Source organism: Carcharodon carcharias, chromosome 33 (genome assembly GCF_017639515.1).
Source record: "Carcharodon carcharias isolate sCarCar2 chromosome 33, sCarCar2.pri, whole genome shotgun sequence".
NCBI classification, from domain to species: Eukaryota; Metazoa; Chordata; class Chondrichthyes; order Lamniformes; family Lamnidae; genus Carcharodon; species Carcharodon carcharias.
Window position 1 is genome coordinate 4,080,225 of NC_054499.1, and position 18,208 is coordinate 4,098,432.

The 18,208-nt window shown below is 48.4% G+C and overlaps 1 protein-coding gene across 1 annotated transcript in view; it reads left to right on the plus strand.

Moving 5' to 3' along the window:
- polr2a (RNA polymerase II subunit A) overlaps positions 1-18,208 on the plus strand; it is a 51,487-nt gene that overhangs the window by 8,056 nt on the left and 25,223 nt on the right. The window contains exons 3-14 of the mRNA XM_041178871.1: positions 547-683; positions 2,381-2,554; positions 3,035-3,316; positions 4,973-5,134; positions 5,899-6,119; positions 6,358-6,490; positions 8,735-8,859; positions 9,843-10,053; positions 10,711-10,920; positions 12,074-12,242; positions 16,260-16,354; positions 16,465-16,668. Of these exons, the coding sequence (XP_041034805.1) occupies positions 547-683; positions 2,381-2,554; positions 3,035-3,316; positions 4,973-5,134; positions 5,899-6,119; positions 6,358-6,490; positions 8,735-8,859; positions 9,843-10,053; positions 10,711-10,920; positions 12,074-12,242; positions 16,260-16,354; positions 16,465-16,668 (2,123 nt within the window). The remainder of the gene's footprint in view (positions 1-546; positions 684-2,380; positions 2,555-3,034; positions 3,317-4,972; positions 5,135-5,898; positions 6,120-6,357; positions 6,491-8,734; positions 8,860-9,842; positions 10,054-10,710; positions 10,921-12,073; positions 12,243-16,259; positions 16,355-16,464; positions 16,669-18,208) is intronic.

Here is an 18,208-nt window from a genome sequence, read left to right on the forward strand (position 1 = left end):
CCCGGTGTGGTGGGGGGGGTGGAAAGCTGTGGTCGGGTAGCCCGGTGTGTGCGTGTGCGCGCATGGGGCGGCATGAGGAAGGATAACCTTTAACGCTTGGCTGTGTAGGGGTGATGTCAAGAAGCACTTCTCCACGTAGAAGGGTAGTGGAAATCTGTCCAATCCAAGAAGCTGCTGAGGCCGAAGGTCAGTTGAAAATGTCACAGCTGTTTAATGGATTTTGGTTGGTAAGGGTAATGTGGGTTACAAAACCAAGGTGGGTAGTTGGTTTTCAGATATAGAGCAGCCCATGATTCATTGAATAGTAAGGTAGACTTGAGGGTTGAATGGTTCCTCATGTTCATGTGGTTCTTGTTCCGCCTGTTACCTGTGCACAGGTTTTCAGGTAGTAGAATCTCTAAGGCCAAGGATTAGGAATTCTTGCTGATTGAGGTTCTTTTCCTCACTTTCACGTGGACCCTGAGACCAGTAGGGATCCACCATTCTTCCCCCAGCACCCCCATGTGACATCTGGAATATCTCCTGATCTGTTATCTCCACTTGTAGGTAACATGACCGAATGCCCAGGTCACTTTGGACACATCGAGTTGGCAAAGCCAGTATTTCATGTTGGCTTTCTTACAAAGACAATGAAAGTTCTCCGGTGCGTCTGTTTCTTCTGTTCCAAGCTTCTGGTGGATTCTGTAAGTAGCACTTTTACATCATATTACACAGTATTTACAGCTCCGAAACAGGCTGCTTGCTGAAATTGCTGCTCCACCTGAGTCTCCTCCCATCCCCTCTTCATCTCACCCCATCAGCATGTCCTTCTGCTCCTTTCTCTTAAGTTTATCCAACTTCCCCTTGAATGTATATGTTATCCCTCAACCCAAATCATTGAAAATAAATATTGGACGCAATAAATGGAAAAACTTTGGTTCGTGGGTTTTTTTTCTTTATTGCCATTATGCTCGCTCTTCCACCTACTCCTCTGATTTAGTCTCCTTATCCCTCTTGTTGTGACATTGTCCAGTAACGTTGGGCTGCAATGAATAGTGATCCTATGATATCTCCCCCTAATGCCATATGCAGCAAGACCTGGACAATATTCAGGCTTGGGCTGATAAGTGGTAAGGAACATTTGTGCCAAAAGTGCCAGGCAATGACCATCTCCAACAAAAGAGAATCCATCCGTCTCCCCTCCAAGATGCAATGGTATTATCATTGCTGAATGCCCCCCCCCCCCCCCCCCCCCCCCCCCCCCCCCGCCACCACCATTATCAACAACCTTGTTGGGGGGGGTTACCATTGACCTGAAACTGAATTGGACCAGCCATGTAAACACTGGCTACAAGAGCAGGGTCAGAGGCTGGGAATTTTGTGGTGAGTAACACACCTTCTGACCCCCCTCACCACCAAAAAGCCTGTGCAACATCTACAAGGCACATGTTCGGAGTGTGATGAATACACTCGTTTGTCTGGATGAATGCAGCTCCAAAAACATTCAAGCTTGATACAAAGCAGCCTGCTTGATTGGCACTCCCTCCACCAATGACGCAGAGTGGCAGCAGTGTGTACCATCTACAGGATGCGTTGCAGCAACTCGCCAAGGCTCCTTTGACAGCACCTTCAAAACTTGCGACTCCCACCTAGAAGGACAAGGGCAGCAGACACATGGGAACACCACCACCTGTAAGTTCCCCTCCAAGTCACTCACCATCCTGACTTGGAAATATATCGGCCATTCCTTCACTATCGCTGGGTCAAAATCCTGGAACTCCCTCCCTAACAGCGCTGTGGGTGTACCTACACCACATGGACTGCAGCGGCTCAAGAAGGCAGCTCACCACCACCTCGACGGTAAAAAGGGATGAGCAATATACACTGGCCTAGTCAGTGATGCCCACACCCTGTGAGTGAATAAATTCCCCAAGGGGTTGGGGAGGACCTGGGTACTGGTTTGGGGGGTGCTGGGCATTGAGTGCCATCTGGGTCTGATAGTGGTGCTCTTTTGACGCACACAATGCAGCCCAGAGCCAGCAGATGTTGACAGGGAGCAAGGCGTCTCCCTGTGTTCGCCAATCCACCTCGACAAAGCCCAAACAGCACTGCTCAGCAAGACCTAGCCAGAGAGTCTGGCTGCGATGGAACAGAATAGGGCCCATAACATGAGTAAATGCACCATTTGGTTTGTTTGTACCTGCCTGATGTTACCACCCGTAGATGAGGAGTTGGAAGAGAGACCACTGTCTTTTCATAGAGTGAAACCAAACATGAGGCCGTTCACACCACCGTGCCTGAACTGGAAAGACAATGTGATCAAACTTGTATTTGACCCATGTGTCTGTGTAATATTTATCAGGGAATCTCTCTTTTTCTCCATCACCCCTTTTGTCTGTAGAATAATCCCAAAATCAAAGACATCTTGATCAAGTCAAAAGGGCAGCCACGGAAACGCTTGACTCACGTGTACGACCTGTGCAAAGGGAAGAACATCTGTGAGGGCGGAGAAGAGATGGACAACAAGTTTGGAGTGGAGCAGCAAGAGGGCGAGGAAGACCTCACCAAGGAGAAGGTAACCACACTATGGGATTTTAGTTGTCTCCCCTGCCGCCTCCATTTGACTGGTAGCGTAACCAGAAGCGCACAACACATGCCAGGCCAAAGCCAGTTCTCAGAGCAATCCAATTAGTCCCACTTCCTCTACACCCCTGCCCCTCTCACGCTCTTTTTTTCCCCCATAGCACTGCAGATGTGTTCCTATATCCGACAGTATGAATTTGTCAAACTACTTGGTGAGTCTGCAATTCCCAACCACTCCTGGCCACCACATTCTCGCCACCACGTTCTCACCACTCTCTCTGGTTGAAGAAACTTCTCCTGAGCGCTGTGTTGGGTTTATTCGTGACTACCTTGTATTCCTGGAATGTTGTCTCCCCTAAGTGGAAACATCATCTCTGCGTCGACTCTGTCGAACCTCTAAAGTTTTAACGCCCCAAGTCTGGTTAATGAGATGATTGTCATCACCCCCTCTCTTTGGTTTTTCCCACCCTAGGGTCACGGAGGCTGTGGCCGATACCAGCCCCGCATTCGGAGGGTGGGGCTGGAGCTGTACGCTGAGTGGAAACACGTGAACGAAGACTCACAGGAGAAGAAGATCCTGCTGAACCCGGAGCGGGTGTACGAGATCTTCAAGCGAATCACGGACGAAGAGTGTGTGATCCTGGGCATGGACCCCAAGTATGCAAAGCCAGAGTGGATGATTCTAACTGTCCTTCCTGTGCCGCCACTCTCAGTGCGTCCAGCTGTCGTCATGCAGGGCTCTGCGCGGAACCAGGTGCAGATTTTACTGTGTAATGCAAATAGAATAACAGGAAATGGGAAAGCGGAGAATACAGGAAAAAAAATATTCTGGGTCTGGGAGCAATGTAGGAAGTTTATGGGAGGGAACAGACCAGCTGGTCCATCGTGTCTCTCTGCTCCATGACGACTGGAGTATTATGAATAAAACACTTCCATCCTCGAAAGCCATGTCATCTCCTGGGACAGAGGGAAAACCCCAAGACTCCATAATGGGGGAAAACACTCTGCCAAATTCCTAACTGTAAGGGTTAAAACAAAATACTGCAGTGCTGGAAATTTGAAATAAAAGCGGGGCACTGGAAAAACTCAACAGATCTGGCAGCATCTGTGGAGAGAGAAACAGAGTTAACGCTTGGAATGGAATACAGCTTCTTCAAAACCTGGATCCGAAGAGTCATATTCCACTCGGACGTTAACTCTTTCTTCACAGATGCTGGTAGACCTGAGTTTTCCCAGCGCTTTTTCATTCCTAACTAAAGGGATGCTATCGAGCCCTCATTATCTTCTGGACCTCCATTGGGTCACCTCTAAGTCTATGCTGCTCTAAATTATAGACCAAGAAACAGTAGCCTGCTCCATTATTCAGCAACTTCATGACTGAACATTTCTGTCAACTTCCCTTCTTGCACTATTCCCATATCACTCGATTGTCTTACTGTCCAAAAATCTATTGATCTCAGTCTTAAGTATATTCAGCAACTGAGTATCTGCAGATCTCTGGGGTAGAGAATTCCAAAGATTCACAACCCTTTGAGTAAAGAAATTTCTCCATCTGTCCTAAATGGCTGAATCCTTATCCTGAGACTGAGAATCCTTGTTCTAGACTCTACAGCTGGGGAAGGACATTTTCCCAGCAACTCAATCCCTGAGTTTGACTGAGTAGCTGCAGTTCTTTTGAGGCAAGAAATTATTTTTGGCTCTCCCATGGACTTTTTGCAAGGTTACTCACTCACCATGTTGAGACACCAGAGCTGGACCCATACTCTAACCAGCAACCTTTGCAATAGAATAGTGACCTTGTTTACTACTGAATGGGGTCTATTAGTGCAACCCTGTACCCTGCTGGCTTTAACAGCAGCTTCTGTACATCAGCCTGATGAAAGGTCGTCGATTTAGTTCGCTCTGCTTCTCTCTCCAGCAACAGGGGGAGTCGTAGAGGTATTCAGTTTCCCACAGTGACCAGGTTCGAGAGAAGGAATTCTCCAGCATCCCTACTCCTGATTGGGATCCAGTTCTGCTGTAATTCCTCCCCTGGTTGGATAGCCACATATCACACACATGTGAAGACCGGCTACTTAGGTGGGGTGTCAGAAGGCAGCTGGTTACCAGCAGGACTCGTTGTCTTCGGTTGGGTGGGTGGGTGGGTGGGTGGGTGGGGGGGGGGGGGGGGGGGGGGGGGGGGGGGGGGGGTTGGAGGAGGGGTGGGGGAGGTGAGGGTAGTGGGGGGAGGGGTTGGGGGGGTGGGTGGGGATGAGAGAGAGAAGTTAGCGAAGAGGGGATGGAGAGGAAGGGAACATGAGCTGTAAGCGGGGAGGCAGTAAACCCACTGCATTGTTTCCAGTTGCCTGGTGTGAAAGGGACTCGCTCGCTTGGTGTGACTTAAGATGAAACAGTGTTCCCCTGTTTTCAGGATGACTTGACCCACAAACTGGCCGACATTGTCAAAATCAACAACCAGCTGCGGAGGAACGAGCAGAATGGGGCAGCAGCTCATGTCATCGCTGAGGATGTTAAACTCCTGCAGTTCCACGTAGCCACCATGGTCGACAATGAACTGCCTGGACTTCCCAGGGTAAGTGGGGTTGGGAAGGAGTGTGGCACCACTGAGGATAAGGTTCAAGTGCGTGAGTCCAGACTCGGGTGGGGTGGGAGGGGTGCTCGAGGGGGGAATCACAGCCTTGAATCCATATCCAGTGGATGTGGTGGTGGCAGTTCTGGTTACACCCTAAAGAATAAGTAGCAGGAGCCTGTGGAAGCATACCTTTTACCCCCCCACCCCCACCCCCACCCCAACAGCCTAACTGAGAGCTAACATCTGTGCTGAAGCTAGCAGACTCTGTGGAAATACCCTGCCTCTCTCCATCAGACCCCGGGGACTTTGGCACATAATCCAGGCTGGCTGAGGGTGTGCTGCATTACCCTTAGCGCTCGCTGAGGTGTTAAACCGGGCTCCTCTCCGCCCTGGGCATAAAAACTCCCGCAGCCACTATTACCAGATGAGCAGGTGTACTGGGACCAATCGCTATCACTAAACCTGATGACATAGTCCTTTGTCTCATTGTCATTTAATGGAATCTTGCTGTACGAGAATCGGCTGCTCTGATTACCAAGAGGGATGGCCTTTTGAAGATAATCTGCTGGCTGTAAAGTGCTTTAGGAGGATCTGAAAGGTGCTACTTAAATAGCAATGCTTTCTTTCAATGCTCCTTTTCTTGTACAGTGCTGTTGCTATAATGTCTACGTGGTTTTATATTGCACCTTCGGTCCCAAGAGCACGAACAGGCCAGTTGGCCTCCCACGCTGTCCGGTTCTCTGACCCGCTTTTTAAAATTTCAGGCAATGCAAAAGTCGGGCCGGCCACTGAAGTCGCTCAAACAGAGGCTGAAGGGCAAGGAGGGGCGTGTCCGTGGAAACCTGATGGGGAAGCGTGTGGATTTCTCAGCGCGTACCGTCATCACACCCGACCCCAACCTCTCCATCGACCAGGTCGGCGTGCCGCGATCGATCGCAGCCAACATGACCTTCCCAGAAATCGTCACTCCATTCAACATTGACAGGTCTGTTCACTTTTTAGCTACAGATTTGGGCCCTGGTTTTTTTTATCGTTTGGGTGCAGTGTTGGACTGGCAACTCCCTCTGACCCATTTCTCAATACCCTGAACTTGCCGGGAGTTTACACAATGGTAACAGCCATTATTGCAAGCTCACAGTTATTTATCCAGCAAGATGTGGTGCCAATTCTACTACACTGGACAACTCCCAAGTTCTTGACTACGTGCAATGATGTTTTTACAGACTGCAGGAGTTGGTGAGGCGAGGCAACAACCAGTATCCCGGCGCCAAATATATCATCCGAGACAATGGGGATCGAATTGACCTGCGTTTCCATCCCAAGCCCAGCGATCTGCATCTTCAAATCGGATACCGGGTCAGTACCGTGTGCTTGCGATGCAAAAGGTGTCTGCAGCTTGGTTTATGCAGTTGCACTGTCACTGTGAAGCCATGGAGCTGGACCCTGATCTGAAAGGTGTTCTTGAGAGGATGGCGGAGGCAAGTTCGAGAGATTCGATTGAGGTATTCAAAATGGAATTGGATTGCTACCTGAAGAGAGGGAGTGTGCAAGATTATGGGGATAAGACATGGGAGTGGGACTACGTAGAATGCTCTGTCAGAGAGCCAGTGCTAGCTCGATGGGCTGAATGGCCACCTTCTGCACTGTAAAAATTCTGAGATACTGATTCTGTCTTTGGTGCTACGGTTCACAACTCCAGTATTGTCCAGCCCAGGTTTTCTAGGAGAAAGGGGCCTCCTCCTTCAGAACCTCTAATTACTTGATAAATTTAACAGATCTGAGATTCTGACAATGCCTGATTTTTTTTTTTAAAGTTCTCACCTTTGTTTTCAAATCCCTCCATGGTCTCACCCTCTCCCTGTCTCTGTAACCTGCAGCCCCATGACCCTTAGATCTCCATACCTCCAATTCTGGCCCCTTGAGCATCCCCAGTTTCCATCATTCCGCTGTTGGTGGCCATGCCTATAGCTGCCTGGGTCCTAAGCTCTAGAGTTCCCTCCCTAAACCTCTCTCTCTCTCTCTCTCTCTCTCTCTCTCTCTCTTTCTCTTTTCTCCCTTTAAGATGCTCCTTAAAACCGACCTCTTTGACCAAACTTCTGGTCACCTGTCCCTAAATCTCCTTACATGGATCGGGGTCAATTTTGTTTGATAGCTCCTGTGTTGAAAGTACTATTTAAATGCAAGTTGCATCAAAGCCTCACTCTTTAGTACCGACAGGCGGAAAATGAGGTTCTTAATCTCTGTGAGGCAAAGTCTGGTTTTCTGTCCAGTAAAATGCTGCGTCCTGCAATTAGATGTTGTAGCTATTGACCTGAAACTGGCTCTGTTTTAATCTCAGAGCCTCTATCCAACAAGGAATATCCACAAGGCTTGATCACCTCACTAGCGAAAGGCAATAGATCAGCATTTGTGCGGTGACCCTGGCTCAGTGGCAGCATTCTCACCTCTGAGTCAAAAGGCTGTGAATTCAGTCCCATTCCAGAGACTAGAGCCCATAGCCCAGGCTTACGCACAAGTGGCGTAATGAGGGGGCACAGCGTTGTTAGAGGTGCAACCTTTTAGCGGAATCGTTAAACCAAGACCACTCGGGTGGACGTTGAGGATCCCAGGACCAGTTTACAAGAAGAGCAGAGTTTCTTCCCAGGCGCACCCCCCCCCCCCGCAATTTTTTGTCTCATCTTGAAACGGATTGCCGTAGCTGGCTGTGTATAAGTTGGCCTTTTGAAGCCTCAAAATCAGGTTTGGCTTGTACATCAGATGTAAAAGCGAACCACTGATCAGGGTGGTCGCCATTTTGAAATGTCGTCAGCATCTAATGCAAAGGGTAGGCGTGTCTTAAACTCCCGCACATCTTCAGTGCAGCCCACGTCGCCTGCTTGATCCTTTGCACCCAGCTGTAAGGTGCTAGTAAGTAAAACGTGCATTTGTGGGGTGAAAAATTGAGGCTTGACTCCTAATGTGAGTATAGCGTATCATGGCTGAAAAGCAGGAGTCGACTTCTATGGTGAATTATATGCAAAAGCATGACACTTAGGGCTGGAAAAAATGGGTCAACTTACATGCCATGATTTACGGTATCTGGTTATTGTCACGATGCTGTTTTGTGAGATCTACCTGTGCGGCGATTGGCTGCACGATTCCTACATTACAACATCGAAGTATTTCGGAAATGCAGTTATTGACTGCAAAGTGCTTAGGGCTGGCCTGAGGTTGCGAAAGGCTTTTTTTTTAATGCTTGATGAAAGCTTTATTTACGCAGCAGACCCTGCTCGCAGGGCAGTCTGATACTTTAGTATAGTTAGGGCTCATGAGGTTGCTGCTTTTAATTGACACTCAGTAACTCAATTGCTTCAGGAAAGATAACTGCTCAGTCACTTCCACAGCGCACATTCCGGTGTATGCGACCTGTTCCAATGGGAATTTGCATGTAGAATCTGAGAGTTCAGGGGGCTACAGCTCACACAGCAGGTGGGGCTTGCTGGCTGGGGTATGAGGGAGGAGGAAATTGGTTGCAGCAGGGCAGAATCAAAATAAAAAGTCTTGCCTTGTGAGTTGCCTTGTGTCCAGCCACTTAGTGTGCCTACTGTCCGTGTATTCCAGGTGGAGAGGCACATGTGCGATGGTGACATTGTCATCTTCAACAGACAGCCCACGCTACACAAAATGTCCATGATGGGACACAAAGTGCGGATCCTGCCCTGGTCGACCTTCCGACTGAATCTCAGGTGAGTGTCCGTCCTTTTTTTGGAAGGTGTTTGCTCTCTGTCCCTGTCTTTCCCTGCACCCCCCACACACACACACACACACACACACACAGACACACACACAGACACACACACAGACACACACACAGACACACACACAGACACACACACACACAGACACAGACACACACAGACACAGACACACACAGACACACACAGACACACACAGACACACACAGACACACACAGACACACACACAGACACACACACAGACACACACACAGACACACACACAGACACACACAGACACAGACACACAGACACACACAGACACAGACACACACAGACACAGACACACACAGACACAGACAGACACACAGACACAGACAGACACACAGACACAGACAGACACACAGACACAGACAGACACACAGACACACACACACACACACAGACACACACACACACACAGACACACACACACACACAGACACACGTCACTCTTCCCACAAGAGGTTAGCAATTGACGGGTTTGTCGGCTGTTCCACCAGACATTCAGGCCAACCAGTCGGGAGTGATCAGGGCGCTTTGGCTGACCAAGATCTTCCGTGACTGAATTGAATGGCAGAACAGGTTGATCGGCCGAACGGTTCCTCCTCCCGTTCCTACGTTCCGTGGGAGTTAAACTGGGTTTAAATCCCTGTTACGATGATTCCCCTGCTCAGTCGTGTTGCTGATACTAGTTCCTGATGCAGGATTGATCCGCTAGTGAGGTAGCTGAGCTGAGAACTGAAACACAAGCAAAGCATAGCGCTCGATGCCTGTGAAGTACAAGTGGGGGAAGACCAGCAGGTGGCGAAACAGAACTGCACTTTGGCTGCAGTGGGCTGCGTTGCTCAGACTGTGCTGTCACCACCCTGCAGCCTTTTAACAGTTCATCATTCTGTAGGGGCCAGGTACCTTCCCTCTTTGGAAGTAACAGCAGCCTTTGATTTTTGTACAGTGTGACGACTCCGTACAATGCAGATTTTGATGGTGACGAGATGAATCTTCACTTGCCTCAGTCCCTGGAGACGCGAGCAGAGATCCAAGAGCTGGCCATGGTACCCAGGATGATTGTCACCCCTCAGTCCAACAGACCTGTCATGGGGATTGTGCAGGACACATTGACAGCCGTGCGGAAGTTCACAAAGCGAGATGTCTTCATGGACCGGGTACAGTTTTCTGGCAAATGTTAAGCTCTGGATTCTGAATTTGGCTTAGAAACACGCACTGCTCTGATTTTAAACCCCGTCCTGCTGTGCCAAGTTAACTAACCCCGTTTAGGACTGCAAATAAAAGATGATGGCTGTTATCAGTGACCTGCCTGAGTGAGGTGAAAAATCAGCCCAGGTTAACTGCTCCTGATCAACCTTCAACAGTGTGGGGTGACTGTAATACACTTTGTTAGAATAGCTCCTGATGTTCATGCCTTTAAGATGATTAAAGTATTCGATAGGGTTGATGGAGAGAAAATGTTTCCTCTGGTTGGGGGAAGTGTTCAGAATAAGGGGGCAGAACCTTAAAGTTAGAGCCAGGCTGTTCAGAGGTGGTGGCTGGTACTTTTTTTTACAAACCAGGTATTGGAAATCTGGAGCACCATACATCTAAAAACCGGGTCTAGAGCAATTCTTCTCTAACAGACCCAAGGAGGCACAGCAGTTGTATCCTGTTGCTCGAACGGAGCACGCAGGTGTACTTGGCTACGAATTGTTTTGTATAATGCTCCTGATCTTGTGAAATGCTGTATCTACCAATCTACTGCTGGGGAGCTGTACTGCTTTGGTTTGATTGCAGTAAAACCTCTGACTTGTTTTGTCCTTCTGCCCCAGGGTGAAGTCATGAACCTGTTGATGCATCTCTCAACCTGGGATGGGAAGGTTCCCCAACCTTCCATCCTGAAACCTCGGCCACTCTGGACTGGCAAGCAGATCTTCACGCTGGTCATCCCAGGCCACATTAACTGCATCCGGACCCACAGCACCCACCCCGACGAAGAGGACAACGGCCCTTATAAACACATCTCACCGGGGGACACAAAGGTCAGACCAGCATTTCCCTCTCTATTACCCCCCCCACCACCATTGCGCTGCTTTCATATCTAATTAAGAATCTAACTGAAAGACTGTGCGATAGCAGTAGACCTGCTCAAATGCTGCACAGGAGCTGAATATAAAGGCAGTCACACAGTTTTAGTTGGTCCATACCGGTGTATATGCTCCACATGAGCCTCTTCACCTTGCCCTATCAGCATATCTATCCTTCTATTCCTTTCTCCTTCGTGTTTATCCAGCTTCCCCTTAAGTGTCTCTATACGATTCACCTCAGCCACTCCCTGTGGCAGTTTCTCCTGAACTCCCTGTTGGGTTCAGTAGTGACTCTTAGATTTGTGGTTCCTAGTTTTGATGATCTCCATATGGGGAAACGTCTTTGCTACATCAGCCCTGTCAAACCCTTTCATAATTTTAACCACCTCTATCAGTCTGTCTCTTTTGATAGCGAAAAGAGCCCCTGCCTCTTCCATGTTTCCTGATAATTATGTTCTGTTAGCTCTCGGGCCATTCCTTTATCGATTGCTTTTGCACACCCTCCAGTGACTCTAAATCCTCTCTCTAATATGGAGACCGGTAGAATGTAAGGACCACTCAAACCAGCATTTTAATGGAAAAGTTTAACTTGAGGGCAGTGAATCAAAGTATGTGCTGTAAGATTTGTTACAGAATCTCATGTGTGCCATGGTGGGCATTGGGAGGTGTAGGGAGTGATGGGATCTGTGAAGATAAAGAACTGGGCATGATTGAATTGAGGTTGGGCACATTGCTTCATCCCCTGGTGAGTGAAGCGTATTCGGGACTGGCTTGTCAAGAGATATGCGCGAGTTAGCCCTGGTCCTGATGCTACTGGGAGGCCCATGTGTTTAAGCAACGCCCAGTTTTGGTAACTCGTGGCATATCTCAAGTGTACCTAAACCATCAGCCCTCCTGCAGCATCAACATGTTAAATGGTCTTGTGTTCACTCCCTCCTAAACTGTTGAACAGAACTTACTAGCAGCTGAACAGTGTGTGTAAATGTGCATTGGAGGGGGGAAACTAGTTTCGACACATGTGCAATGTTGGCTTCCTACAGATTTGACTGATGTACCACTTCTGGTGGTTGTGATTTTTTTGCCCCCCCTCCCCCTTCCTTTTGAGTAGGTGATTGTGGAGAATGGAGAGCTGATTATGGGCATCCTTTGCAAGAAGTCGCTGGGTACCTCGGCTGGGTCCCTGGTACATATCACCTTCCTGGAGATGGGCCATGACATCACAAGGCTCTTCTACAGCAACATCCAGACTGTCATCAACAACTGGTTATTGATAGAAGGTAATGGCTCGCTGTACACTAGGAAAATTAAACTACGGCCCAACCGGGGCTCGGTAAATGCTGGGTCCATCACTTCTCCTGGGCTCTTGGGGAATTTGCTGCTCTGCACTGCGATTTCTGTTCTGTTTGTACAAAACTCTCTCTCTCTCTCATCTCCAGGTCTGTGCTGCTCTTGTCAGCCTGTAACCAGTTAGTCAGTGACTGCACGCCATTGATCTAAACTGATCACTGAAAAACAAAAGCCTGAGGTTAGGACACAATGCTCAGTCACTGGTGGGAGCAGATTCCAGAATAGCTTTTCAAAAGCGGGAGTGGGTAAATATTTGAACCCAAAAAAAAAATTGAGACGGTTGAGGAGCAGGGAAGTGGGTTTAGGGGCTAGCTCTGAGGTGGCACAGGTATGATGGGCCAAATGGCCTCTAAGCTGTAAAACTAATTTGTTCCAATACCTAACCTAACTCCATTACAATAGAGAAGGCCCATCCAGTGTATTTTTTAATTCTTTCACAGGATGTGGGTGTCGCTGGTAAGGCCAGCCTTTGTTGCCCAACCCGAATTGCCCTTGAACCGAGTGGCTTGCTAGGCTATTGCAGGGGGAAGTTAAGAGTCGATTGCTTTGCTGTGGGTTTGGAGTAAGGATGATCTTCCCTAAAAGACATTAGTGAACCAGATGGGCTTTTTACAACAATTGCTGATGGCTGTCATGGTCACCATTTACTGAAGCTAGCTCTATATTCCAGATTTATTAATCAAGAAGCAGGGGGCACAGATTTAAAGTAATTTGCAAAAGCAGTATGAGATTTTTCACACAGCGGGTGGTTAAGGTCTGGAGTGTTCTGCCTGAGAGTGTGGTGGAGGCAGGTTCAGTCAATGTATCCAAAAGCGAATGAGACAGTTATCTGAAAAAAAGCGGTGTGCAGGGTTACGGGGAGATGTGGGGGCAGTGGCAGATACGATGGGCCGAAAGGCCTCCACCATCGTAAATGTTCTCCAATTCTGTGAATTCAGATTCCACCCACTGCTGTGGTGGGATTTGAACCAGTGTCTCGGAGCATTAACCTGGGCAGTGACTACACCACCATCTTGCGCCACCCCCCCCCCCCCCCCCAAAACCCCACCCCACATGGGTTTAAAAAAGGAATTAATTTTGGCTAAGGAGGTAAATTATTTGAAGTGTCGTCTGATTCTAGTTCGTTACCTGGCTTGATATGTGGGATTTTCAGTGGGGGCTGAATGAATTATGGTGTGTCCGGTTTCCCTTCCCTCAGTTATTATTCATCAGGTTTCCAGTGGGACGTTGAGGGAACAAGTGGGGGAAAAGCTGTTACCACTGGCAACGGGAGTCGGTAACCAGAGGATACTGGGTTAAGGTAATTGACCAAAAATTCATTTTGGTAGTAAAGACTAGAAAAGCCGAAAGAGCCAAGCAGGTGTGGGAGGTGGGACAGAGGAATGCAGTGAGTCATTGTGAAAGGAAAGTGGAAGCAGATTCACTTCCAGAAGAGAATGGACTAAATACTTGACAGGAGAAATTTGCAGGCTGTAGAGAGGAATTTCTTCTGAGGGTGGTTAGTCTTTGGAATTCTCTTCCCTGGAGAACAGTGGAAGCTGGGTCGTTGAAAAATCTAACTCTGCCTTGAATATGTTCATGGACAAGGGAGCCCAGCGACAGGCAGGGCAGTGGAGTTACAGCCACAATCTTATCGAGTGGTGGAGCAAACTCGAGGGGCTGAGTGACCTGTTCCTGCTCGCTCTTTAAAATGTAAGAATTAGCAGGGGGAGTAGAAACTATACGAAAGCTCTTTCAAAGAGCTGGCACAGACCTGATGGGTGGAATGGCTGCCTTCTGCGCTGTAAGATTCTCTAGTTTTGTTCATCCTCCTTCCCTCACATGGTTGTGCTTTGATCATAGCTGTGTAGATTCAGACAGGAGGTACAGTAATACTGGAGTAAGTTACTGTGCTGCTCGGCAGAATCCCATCTGTGATCAGCAAATCTTTTACTCCGATAACTTTTAACAATGCTCACCTGTTGTATTGTCAGGGCCGGGGTGGGAGAGGGTCCTTCCCTCTGTTGAGAGAACCAGCATTGCAGCTCTCTCTCTCTCTGACGCTCGCTGCCTTTGACCTGCATCCCCCTGTACTGTAGTATACTGTGCTATAAGTTGCTGCATGCCTTTCTCCACTGGGTGATGCTGTGAAGGTTGTTTCATGCTGCAGTGTGTAAATGTCTCTAGCAGTGCAGCAGTGTGTTGTGCATTCAGCTGCTGTACTGTCATTTATTTGCTGGAACAGGGTAATGCAACCGTGGGCAAGTTCCACTCAGTGCAAACAGTCTACTCTTCTTTCGACATTACCTGTCTCAATTCACTAACTGAAATGAAATTTGAATTACTTAATTCTCACTGCATCATTTGTAAGTTGCTTTTTTTAAACTTAATCTACAAGAGCTACCTGTACTTTAGGAAGGGCTGTACATTAATAGAAAGCTGAAGGAACAGCACAAAGGAACAGGAGGAGGCTATTCAGCCCTGTTCCTCCTCTTCCCCCACCCCCAATTCAATCATGGCTGATCTGCACCTTAACTCCATTTACCCACTTTGGTTCAGTAACTCTTACCAAATAAAAATCTATCAATGTCAGTCTTGGAAGCTTCAGTTGACAGCACCCCCCAGCCCCATGCCACCCCTGCCGCAAGATATAGTTTCCCATCGACCCTTTCAAATCCTCTCCTGCATTGCCTCGAATTCCTCTATTCCGTGGAATTTAAACCTCATCTGTGCAACATGTCCTTATAATTTAACCTTTTCGGTGATCGTTCTGGTGAATCTGTGCTGCATCCCATCCAGGGACAGTTTTCTTCCCTGAAGTACAGTGTACAGAACTAGACACAATGCATGATGTAGAAATAGGAACACAAGTAGTCCACCCAGCCCTTTGAGCCTGCTGCACTATTTAACGTTACCACGGCTCATTGTCTGCCTCCGCTCCACTTGCCTGCCTATTCTGCATTCCCTTTGATATCCTGAGACCAAAAATCTGTCTATCTGAGCCTTGAATGTCCTCAAAGGTGGAACGTCCACAATCCTCAAGGGTAGAGAATTTCAAAGATTCTCAATCATCTGAAGAAATATCTCATCTCAGTCCTAAATGATCAACCCCTTATTCTCTTTCACTCTTTTTAAAATTCTGCTGTTATGACTAAAGTGAATAGCCTCTCGCTTTCCCACATTATTGTCTACAGCCGTAATAAACTTGCACTGCTTAGTATCCAGCCCCCTTGAGATAAAGGCCAAAATTCCTTTACCCTTTTTAAAGTAATTTCTTGTAGATGAGAAGCTGAACAGGGAGGAGGGTTGCATGAATTAAGATGGAGATATACAGGCATTTTTAGTGTGAGGAAAGATTCTTTGTGGTTTTGGGAGCTGTAGTTTTGAGAGGGGTGTGTGCTACCAGTGACTAGGCATACCATGAAATACTCCACCTGGGATTTCACATGTCAGAATGTGGAAAATGCTGCCCTTATTTGGTAGTGAACATTTTCCAATCAAAACAGTGCAGTGAAATTTTGACCGGGTAGAATTTCCTTGACTAACAGGAGTTCTGCTCACTTCACCAGTTTGGATCGGCTGTGCTGTACACGTGTGGACACATCTGTAATGAGGTCTAGAACTGATCTGGGGGGGGGGGGTCGCCTGATGTTTTGAGTGCTGTTAGATTATTGCTAGGACACTAGGTGGAGCTGAGATACAGATCAGTCAAAATCTAAATGGATGATGGGATAGGCTGGAGGGGCTGAATGGCCTCCTGTTCTATGCCATCCTCCAAGTGGCCTGCTGACCAGCAGCGTGGCAAGTTACTCATTCACATGCAGAAACACAACTGTAAAATGCAGATGGGGCTCTTCGATTTATCTTTTGACAATACAACAGCTTCACCAAGCTGGTGACTGAAAACTAATCGGGGTCTGGGAGACAATAGGAATTTTTACAGCTGACTTTATTTTGCTCTGTGCCAGGTCACACAATTGGTATTGGAGACTCCATCGCTGATGCCAAAACCTACCAGGACATTCAGAATACCATCAAAAAGGCCAAGCAAGATGTGATAGAGGTGAGTTTACCACCAGAGTCCTCCTTTCAAACAAACCGCCCTTAACTGCTGCAGAATCTTTTTTTTCTGTTGCCAGGCCATGTTAGTCGCTGGTCTCTTTGCCTTTGCAGGTTATTGAGAAAGCTCACAACAACGAGTTGGAGCCCACTCCCGGTAACACCCTGCGTCAAACCTTTGAGAACCAGGTCAACCGAATCCTGAACGATGCCCGTGACAAAACTGGTTCATCCGCACAGAAATCCCTATCTGAATACAACAACTTCAAATCCATGGTGGTCGCAGGCTCCAAGGGATCAAAGATTAACATCTCACAGGTGAGCTTTAATCCTGTTGGGAGTCGGCAATTCAGGGGTGTCCTTCTCTCAACTCTCATTAATGCTACTTCTGCATGGGTGGAGAAGTGGAGCTCCATAATGCCTCAAGTTTCTGAAGTCTGGTCCAGTTCGGGGTTAGGTACAGATTAAAGCTCCCTCTACACTGTCCCCATCAAACACTCCCAGGACAGGTACAGCACGGGGTTAGATACAGAGTAAAGCTCCCTCTACACTGTCCCCATCAAACACTCCCAGGGCAGGTACAGCACGGGGTTAGATACAGAGTAAATCTCCCTCTACACAGTCCCCATCAAACACTCCCAGGACAGGTACAGCACGGGGTTAGATACAGAGTAAAGCTCCCTCTACACTGTCCACATCAAACACTCCCAGGACAGGTACAGCACGGGGTTAGATACAGAGTAAAGCTCCCTCTACACTGTCCCCATCAAACACTCCCAGGACAGGTACAGCACCGGGTTAGATACAGAGTAAAGCTCCCTCTACACCGTCCCCATCAAACACTCCCAGGACAGGTACAGCACGGGGTTAGATACAGAGTAAAGCTCCCTCTACACCGTCCCCATCAAACACTCCCAGGACAGGTACAGCACGGGGTTAGATACAGAGTAAAGCTCCCTCTACACTGTCCCCATCAAACACTCCCAGGACAGGTACAGCACGGGGTTAGATACAGAGTAAAGCTCTCTCTACACTGTCCCCATCAAACACTCCCAGGACAGGTACAGCACGGGGTTAGATACAGAGTAAAGCTCCCTCTACACTGTCCCCATCAAACACTCCCAGGACAGGTACAGCACGGGGTTAGATACAGAGTAAATCTCCCTCTACACTGTCCCCATCAAACACTCCCAGGACAGGGACAGCACGGGCTTAGATACAGAGTAACGCTCCCTCTACACTGTCCCCATCAAACACTCCCAGGACAGGTACAGCACGGGGTTAGATACAGAGTAAATCTCCCTCTACACTGTCCCCATCAAACACTCCCAGGACAGGTACAGCACGGGGTTAGACACAGAGTAAAGCTCCCTGTGCACTGTCCCCATCAAACACTCCCAGGACAGGTACAACACAGGGTTAGATACAGAGTAAAGCTCCCTCTACACTGTCCCCATCAAACACTCCCAGGACAGGTACAGCACGGGGTTAGATACAGAGTGAAGCTCCCTCTACACTGTCCCCATCAAACACTCCCAGGACAGGGACAGCACGGGCTTAGATACAGAGTAAATCTCCCTCTACACTGTCCCCATCAAACACTCCCAGGACAGGTACAGCACGGGGTTAGACACAGAGTAAAGCTCCCTCTACACTGTCCCCATCAAACACTCCCAGGACAGGTACAGCACGGGGTTAGACACAGAGTAAAGCTCCCTCTACACTGTCCCCATCAAACACTCCCAGGACAGGTACAGCACGGGGTTAGATACAGAGTAAAGCCCCCTCTACACTGTCCCCATCAAACACTCCCAGGACAGGTACAGCACGGGGTTAGATACAGAGTAAAGCCCCCTCT